Source organism: Onychostruthus taczanowskii, unplaced genomic scaffold, assembly GCF_017590055.1.
Source record: "Onychostruthus taczanowskii isolate IOZ18803 unplaced genomic scaffold, ASM1759005v1 scaffold54, whole genome shotgun sequence".
NCBI lineage: Eukaryota > Metazoa > Chordata > Aves > Passeriformes > Passeridae > Onychostruthus > Onychostruthus taczanowskii.
This window is the reverse complement of record NW_024503013.1, coordinates 4,526,453-4,535,640: the sequence shown is the minus strand read 5'-3', so window position 1 is coordinate 4,535,640 and position 9,188 is coordinate 4,526,453. Positions and strand designations below refer to the sequence as shown.

At 38.5% G+C, this 9,188-nt stretch overlaps 1 protein-coding gene across 2 annotated transcripts; it reads right to left on the bottom strand.

The window, feature by feature from the left end:
* On the bottom strand, positions 1-7,767 carry LOC121342542 (inhibitor of apoptosis protein-like). 2 transcript variants are annotated; one of them, XM_041417062.1, is made up of 8 exons: positions 6,459-7,767; positions 6,251-6,350; positions 4,986-5,064; positions 4,388-4,436; positions 3,198-3,437; positions 1,798-2,052; positions 1,607-1,648; positions 1-780 (listed from the first exon to the last, which is right to left on the bottom strand). In XM_041417062.1, the coding sequence occupies exons 1-8, from the start codon at positions 7,324-7,326 to the stop codon at positions 587-589; spliced, it is 1,827 nt and encodes a 608-aa protein (XP_041272996.1). In that variant the 5' UTR covers positions 7,327-7,767; the 3' UTR covers positions 1-586. The 2 variants fall into 2 exon arrangements, with proteins under 2 accessions (XP_041272996.1, XP_041272998.1); XM_041417064.1 differs by lacking the exon at positions 1,798-2,052.
* Positions 7,768-9,188: the final 1,421 nt, after the last annotated feature.

Here is a 9,188-nt window from a genome sequence, read left to right as displayed (position 1 = left end):
TTTGAGAAGTAGAAATATTTTAATTCAGTCTTCATAAAAACTATTAGTAATATACATTACTATACATTACAAGTATCAAGACATGAAAAAAACTTTAGAAGTCCTGCTCTTCCTGCAACAGTTAGCCTCTTTTCTCCTTAAGTCGAGAAGAAAGCTAAAGCAGAAGTAGCTTAAGTTAATTAACATTAACTATTAATAATAGCAATTTTAGTATATTTCCTCACATCCACATGGAGGAAACTCTTAAGAAGAGTTATGCCAAACTCCGTTTTAGCAACTTAACAAAAAACTTCTTTGAATAAAAGTGACGCAAGTGAAACTATTTTCCCTGCTCAGAAAGGAACGCCACAAAAACCTCACCCTAATATCGAGTTAGTTTTATAAACAGAGAATCTTTGGCACTGAAGGCCTTCTATACATAATCATACACACATCGTAATGAGGATACACTTTACTATCACAAAACTTTGTTAGGTAGTTGATTAGTCCTCTTCTGTACCCCAGTTTTCCATTCTTAAGATACTGCTATGTTAAGCCTCAGCAGCTGGAGGATGGCAGAACAAAGACATTTTGCAAATTTCCCTCTTTACGAAAGAAATGTCCGGACTGTACCCTTTATTGTCCCCCTGCAAATAGGGCATTTCCTAAGGGATGGTGCACATTCTTTGCACACCACTAAGTGACCACATGGAATAAAAACAATAGAAACTTCTTTGTCCATGCAAACTTTACACGTTCTTTCCTCTTGCAATCTTCTTAATTGTTCTTCCATAGGTAAACCTGGAAAAAATAGTTACATTTTTGTCAGCCTGGACATATGTGAATAGATCAAAATGTATTTATTTAGAGTGTAGCCATGCCCGTTTTCACCTTTTATTTCTCTACCTGTGTTGACTAAAATATAGATGGCAGTGAGCATTTTTCAGAGCTCAGAAAGTGGCATGCAAGGAACTAGTCTGTACTTTCCAGTTCTGTGAGATGACGGACACAGCCCAGGGGTTGGAGGCCAACCAGTGTTTACATTTTAGCAAATGTTGTACTTTTCTTGGTTGGATATCAGAAACACAAACACAGCCTGACTGGTGGAAGTGGCTATATCCAGGCTTGTACACTTTTCTGCAGTTTATTAACAGATTAAACTGCAGGACCAGAGCAAACTCAATCTCATGTCTGACAAGTTTTTATCTACACACCTGTTGTCAAGCTAGATCTCAGGACATCTACACCTACTCTGGAAAAGCAGAGATGATACATGTTCTGGAATGCTAACCAACCAATTATTCTCCAGGCTTTACCAAATGCCCGAATGCTTGTATCAGGATCAAGACCAGCATGTCCTTTTTGAATTGCTGAGCTCCAGAAAGCTCTACATCCTGTGATGTGCAAAAGCATGACAAAGCACAGGATACAGCTTAGAGCTGATAGACTTACTTGCAAGTATGCACATGCACTTAACTTTTGGTTAAATTTTTCAGGCTGTATTACTAAAGCAGAATTAGAGAGGGGGTAAAGCACCAAACCTTCTTCTTAACCAAAGTAATTTTCTTTTTTATGTTAGCTGTTTGTTCTACAGTCTTTTAAGATAAGAAGGTAGAATTTAAGGTACCTGAAACATCTTCTGTGGGAACATACTTGATGGTCTTCTCCACTAGAATAAAAGAAAAACCTTATCATTTAACTAATCTATGTTCAAACAGCATCTGTTTGTTTCTTTTTCTTTAGACTGTTGTGAGAGCACTGGTAAGACTTCTATAAAAGGATAACCTTTAAAAACAGAAGGAAACCAGAGAGACATACCAAATAAATCCTTGTAGAGCACAGGGTCACAATCTCGTAGACAGTTCCTGAAGATGCTGGCTGCTTCATTTCCTTTCACTAAAATTGTATCTATCAGTTCCCTTGCCTGCAATGGTATCTGAGTCTTCTGCTTAATAACATCATGCTCAAGTTCTGTTATCACTTTAGCTGATAGTAAACTGCCGAGGATTGGGAGTACACATGTTAAACGTTGGAATAAAGCCATTCGATTCTTCTGGATCAAGTACAAATCATCTGGAACATAAGGGGGAATTAGATAAAACAATTAGGAATACACTACTCCAAGTTGTACTTCTGTTTAACAATAATTGATATGTTCTTTAAACTCTACTTGCAATGTTTGCTTATTACACGTCATTAATAAAACGCTCAGCAACTTTTAGTGGTATTTACGTAATGAACAGACTTAAGGAAACCACATACAAGCAGCTTCTGAGCCAAAGCCTGTTCAGCAAGGAAACTTCCTCCTCGCATCTCTAGGTTAAATGGTCAGAGAGGATCTTGTGTAATTCCCTATTAGTGAGACCTACACTCTCTGGACGATTGCAAAGAAAAAACTAACACCAACACTAACTCCTCGACATGCCAGAGGTCAACTTTTGTCAGTGCTAGGCTGTATATAAAAGAAAGCTCTTCTACAAAGTGTCCAACACAACGACCTACAAGAAAACCAGAAGTACAGAACAACCAGACTCTGGAGACTATTTTAATACTCTACCACAAATAAGAACAAGAAAATTTCCAGTAGAATTATAATGCTGAATCCATCTATGGTCTTTTGAGAGAAATACAACTAAGAAAGAAGCATCTTTAATTCCATTTATAATTGAGAAGTTTCATTATGCTTCACAGACTCAAAATCAGAATGATTTCTTCAGGCTTCAAAACTTACATGGCATTGAAGCAACAGGAAATGTTGAAGACACAACAAATAAACAAATTGCTGACATACATGTGCTGAGTCAGACAGAAAAGCAGATCTTTGGCCATCTTACAGAATCTGAATTTGTAAAAGTTTATGGCCTATCCTTAGCAGGTGGATATGGTGGCTTACTGATTCAAGAAGCTTAAAGAGCAGGCAAATTTGGATAAAAAATAGTAGTGTACCAAGTGTTTCATTAACAGCAATATAATGGCACACAAATGGAACATAAAAGGCTTTGGGAAGAACCCTTGGTCTCTGCTATGAATCATTCTCCTAAAAGGGAGTGAAACAATTCTCAGACTGCTGGTTCCATACAGATATCCTGACAACACTTTTAGAGAAGCTGATCCTAGCAACAATTAAACTAAATCACTTAGTGCATAAAAACAAATATAAAAACTATACATATTACTGACTGCTGCAGATTTCACTTTTATTTATGCCTGATGCCTACCTGATGCCACTTCTTCCAACTGCTTTTCTTTCTCTTCAATCTTCTCATCTTCAGCCGTGAGCAGATCAGACACAAGATCATTAACAGTCTTGTAGTTTTCTCCAGTGGCCAAGATTTTACTTTGCACTGTTTGCTTTATTAGCCTTCTACTGAATCCCATCTCCAAGGTAGCTTTAACCACAGGTGTGTTCATCATGATTGCATCTTCTGAATGGCTCTCTCCAGGTTCAAAACAAATAACTAATCAAAAAGGAAAATCCTCATGTATAATATAAAGAATAAAATATCCATACAACCCCAGAAGTCAGACACATCAACAGTACCTACACACATGAACACTGAGCAGTAAAAAGTTTCAAGTGTTTAAGAAGAATTTTTTTAAGTAGTTTTAAAAATGGAAGCCAGTGACTCAGTCATGGATTGAATCCAAGATAAACATCAATCCATGTCAGGCCTTTGTTAAAACCTATGTTAATCCAGAGAAACCACTGAGAATTCCATTGTGTCCTAGCAGCTTTTTTTATACTTAGTTATTTCTAACTTCAGCCTTGAAAAATGGCCTGGGGATGTGACAGGGGTGGGGGAGGGAAGTCAGAGTTTATAGTACAAACAATTGCTCTATTCCAACTCTTGATCAGTAATTTGCATTCAATTTAGTACACACCAGACACATGGGATTCTTAGTCATTGTCCTCAGTTAGCAGGGACTAGGACAGCATAAACTCCCAGAGGGTGAGTGGGTTTTTTCACCATAACTAGAGTCCAGCCTAGAAAGACTTCACTGTTTCAGCTTGTCCTACCTTCTTCCTTAACTGCTGCTGCTCAGCTCAGAGCATTTACCTAGTTAGGTGCCTAGAGACGAAATTGCATAACAGCATAGTCATGACACCCTCTAGCAACTGTCCCACCAAGCTCAACACTTGCTTTGCTTAACCCAACCCTGAAATGAAAAAACAGCAACCAAGTGTACAAACCCAAAAATTTCAATATGAGGTGCTAGTATGAAAAGAAGGAAAATTAAAAACAAGATCTCTTCGAGGTGTTTCCTCGGAGTTTTTCAACACAACATCAAAATTATTAAACTTTTAAGAAACAAATCTAAGAATTGGCTATCCCAAGCTAACTCACTTAGCAATCATCAAGTTAGCAAAATGCTGAGGGAGTTTAAAAACACGCTTTAATATACATACTTGGAGGATCAAGGTTTTCATCTACAGGTGGATCAGAGGTTGACAAGAGCTGTAGAACACAAGAGAACTACATTAGTATTGAATTATTGCTCTTTCCTCTATGTACCTTTCTAATATATTGTTCATCATCAATCCTGCTAAGCTTCCTATCCATTAAATATTTCACCTGCAATTACACAAGTCTGCAAATCTGTGCAACTGTATAATCAACACAAAGCTAGTGCTGACCACTTCCATGAAGAGGAGTCTGGTAACTCTTGCCATAAGAATTACAAATGGAAACAGTTCACATTGTCCAGGACTGATTTCTGAAATAATAATTACTGATCTGCACTATTTAGTGTATAATCAGACTTTCCCTCTGATAACACAAAGGAGCTCACTCTCCAAAATAGGACTCTCCAAAAGTAATCTGTAGAGGTTAAACTCTACTAGTCCAAGACTAGCCATGGTTCAGCACTAGCTTCTTTTACATGCTCATGAAGAGCATTTATGATGTTAGAAACCCAGGAGAAACATACACAGAAATTAGGCAGAAGAATGAACACAGCACTGTTCAACAAAGGAAAACCAAAGTTACAGGACAGTAAAAGCTTACCTGTTCAAGGAGATGGGGGAATCTGGCCTGAATTTGATTTATAAACTCTCTTCCTTTTATACGAAGCAGATATTCACACCTGAAACATTGACAAAAGTGTATCAAATATACTTTCTACCTGCCAAATGAAAAAAAACATAGAAGAACGAACAAGTTTAAACCCAGTCTAAGTTAAATACATTTCTCTTCCTTCAGAAGAGAAAGAATACTCTTAATTAGAAGCTTGGTGCAGCCTAGTGACACTTAGATAAAGTTTTTCCATGACATCCAGCTGTCAGTAAGCTTATGTATATAAATGCAGCAGGCTTACATTCTGCTGCCACTTGTGATCAAAATGGCATGTCACAAGAAGTGATAATGTCAAAATCACTACAAAGTGCAGTGATGAACTGTTTCTATCTTGCATCTCACCATTCTTATCTCTTACTCAAATAATTCAAAAGGAAGAATTTAACAAAATACAATTATCAAAGCCAGGTCTGCTTCACTAACATAGGTTTATCTCTTATGTACATTTACTGACAGGCTTAACACAGTAACAAACAGCAGTGACATTTAGCCCTACATACATCATATAGTCCAGCAGTAGCTGATAAATTGCCCATGAAAGCCTTGCTGGAGATCTACAATGAGAAGAACTATTATTAGCTTTCCTGAAATTAAGTGCAGCTATTTCTGTAATGGAGGTGGTGATTTCCATGGGTATAGATAGCAATTAGGTATGAAATTGCCATTTAATTATAGGTGACATTAAAAAGTTATTTCTGTCCTTTTTCCAGTAGAGACATACTAAAGAGCCACTGAAACCTTCTTCACAAGCCCTTCTACATGTAGGAAACTAAACTGCACAAGCAGAAAAACTGGTTCAAGAGCATTCGGCATGGGCACAAAATCAGAACCAATGAGTTAAACATTCCTTCTACTTCCTTTCTCAGCAGCCTTTGCTCCCATCGATCAGCTACTGATTGCTTCTCCTACACAGAAAAGTATGCTCATTAACAATGCAGTCTCACTTGCTGTTAGTGATCTGACAGCTTTTAATAATGAAGGGGAAAGCATTATATGCCACGGTTAATGAAGAAATGTTTTAATTACACCCACCCACACTCTCCAGAGCTTTTAGACATACATGCAATACATCCAAATGAAAGAGTGAATCTGTACATCAAATAAAGTTAAACAAAACTATTAAGTGCAGTACATATCTGCCAAAATTAAAACATTTAGGAATATGAACAAATTATGATAAAGATTTTGCAAGTTACCTTGGAAACCACTTTGCATGCTCAATCCATGGATCATCTCCAGATTCCCAGCACCTTAGCCCGCCATCACAGCAAAAACACTTCACATCATCATTGCGACCTTAAAAAAAAACAAGGCAAAATATCTAGCAAACCTTGACACAACTTACTTGAAAGTAAATGCTGACATAGCAGTATAAATAAAACTGGAGAAGTCTGGGTTTCTTACCTACATAGTAAAAGCCAGCATCTGCAAGCTGTTCAGGCTGAACTGGAATTCTGGTTGGCCAATTTACGAATGTTTTAACACGTGCTTCATGGGTTTGCATGCTCACATTTGAAACATTGAAACTCTGTTGCTCTCGGATAAGGTTTTCCACAAAACGGCAGTTGGGATAGTGTCTCCGATGCTCTGACATAGCATTATCTTTTGGTTCCCAATTACAAAGCTGACCACCACAGGTAAAACAAGCAACTTTGTCTGCTGTCCCCAGGTAATAAAGTCCAGCCTTTGCCAGATCAGTGGGTGAGAGAAACGTCAGTGGCCATGACTGAAAGGTGCGTAGCCTAGCATCTTCTGTCCTCATAGAATGATTGTGAAGCTTAGGGCTTAAGAATGGAAGGTCTTCAGCTGCCCTAGTAGTTACTGGGTCTTGAGGAAAACTGGAAAACGAGCCACTGAAATATCCAACCTGTTCTAAACTTGGAGAAAGTCCTATGGAATGTAGAGACGGTGGGAGACTGTTTGAGTGTGAAAAGGCAGAACGAGATGACAGTCCAACGTTGTTAACTGAAAGCATTCTTTGAACAAAATTGCAGCTAGGATACAGCTGCTTATGTTTTTCCATAGCATTATCTCCTGGCTGCCAGTTATCCAATGTCAAGCCACAACTGAAGCACTTCACTTTATCTTGCACACCCGTGTAATAAAACCCAGCCCGGGCAAGGCTGCGCTCTGACACCGGCGTGTTCGTGGGAAAGGTCGAGAACGTTGACATTCTGTAGAGCTCACAGGACAGGTCATACTTCAGCTCATCACACAGAGCACTCTGCCTCATGATGCTAGCCAAGAAAGGGCTATCTTCCACTATGTTCATAATGGACTGTTTTGGGAAAAATGGGACAAGTCTTCCTCTGGGAGGTAGTTGTGTGCATTAAAGGCAATCTGGAACAACCCCAGCCTGTACAAAAGCAATAAATACTTTAAAGTGTAACTTCAAATGTGCATATGAATAGAACTGACCTCATGATTTAACAGCCTATAAACATTTGGCAAGTTCTTGTACCTTAGTTTAGCAACTGCTTTCAGTGCAAAAGCTTCCCCATCCCATTTTAACAATTGAAGAAAGCATGTTGAAAAGCAATTTCCACTGAATCATATAAGCATCACATGCTTTTTACTTGTTCTGTATATCTGGGAGAGCAGTAACAATTTGTCAGGCTCGTGGAAGTCGGATCAAAAGAGGAAAAACCACAAATGGGTTTATCAAAATCCTTTGTTAATAAAGAAACTAAATTGGGGGGGGGGGGGGAGCTAAAAAAAAATTGAAAGAGAAAAAAGGGGGGGGGGGGGGGGCAACTAAAACAATATTGTTCTTATCCAGAACATAGGTGATTTAAGGACAAGATTTCACCCTAGACAGCTGATAAATATGTAGCTTATACACACACAAAGATTTTAGTTTGTAAAACCTCACTAGGAGGCTGAAAAGAAGGGTTTATCAAGTTCAAAGGACACACAAAAAATAGAGACCCTGAACTGGTGGTATTAAACTGATCTTAGTATATTTGCTACTACTGAACTCCAAAAAAAAACACCTGTCAAGTTCTGCATATTGTTGTAACAAGTTGTTAAGACTAAAGAAGTTAGTTTATACTCAACTTCACACGTATAGAATATTCAGCTATTAGAGAAACAAATCCTATACACTGTCTCAGACAAGGATGAAATCTCTTTATTAACAAACCTGGGACAGGTTTGTCCACAAGCCAGCACCAAATTAACAGAGCACTTCAGTTTTAACCTGGTGCCTTAGTTACAAGTACAGAATTATCAAATTTAACATTAATTAATTGCCTTGTGTTGAGACATTCTGATGCTTTATCCTGTTGAATTAAGTTTTCCCTGTATGCCATGTTTATGACATACAGAAGCAAACAGAACTCTCAGATTAAAAAAAAAAAAAGTATTTGATGCCTTAGTTTCTTTATTTCTGCACAAAACTACCTCCCAGAGGCAAGACTGAAGTCCCTTCTAAGGTGCCTACGCCTCCATACTGGTATTGACTGTCCTCAAGAAGAAATTGTAAGTGTCTGTAGTTTCAATCATTCAAATTTTTGTGTCAGAACAAAACCTGTAGGGAAGAAAAAGAGTGTTTTAAAATACACAGTGATGAGGTGCATGCAATGTCTATGCAAACAGCAATTACACAAATTGAAACAGCACAAAGCTTTTTGCAATTATAGAATGCTAAGGGCTGGAAGAGATCTTAAAGATCCCTAGTCCCCCTTGCCATGGGTAGGGACATCTTCTAGTAGACCAGGCTGCCCAGAGCCACATCCAACCTGGCCATGAACATTGCTATTATTAGGATGTCCACAAATTGCCACTATTGGGGTGTCCACAACCTCTCTGGGCAACCTGTTCCAGTGTCTCATCACTCTCACAGTAAAGAATTCCTTCCTAATATCTAACATAAATTTCCTTTCTTTCAGTTTGTACCCATTACTGCTTGTCCTGTTACTACAGACAAAGGAGGTCTGCTTCCCGGCAGACCTCCTTCAGACTCCGGCAGGTTGCTAGGAGGTCTCCATGCAACCTTTTCTTCCCCAGGCTGAACAGCCCCAAGTTCCTCTGCCTGTCTAATGTCAGCCAGAAAGTTTCAGGGAGTCAACTTCCCACACTGTGACATGGAGTGATTTCACACACTTCATTTCCCTGTTACTGACGCATATGCCA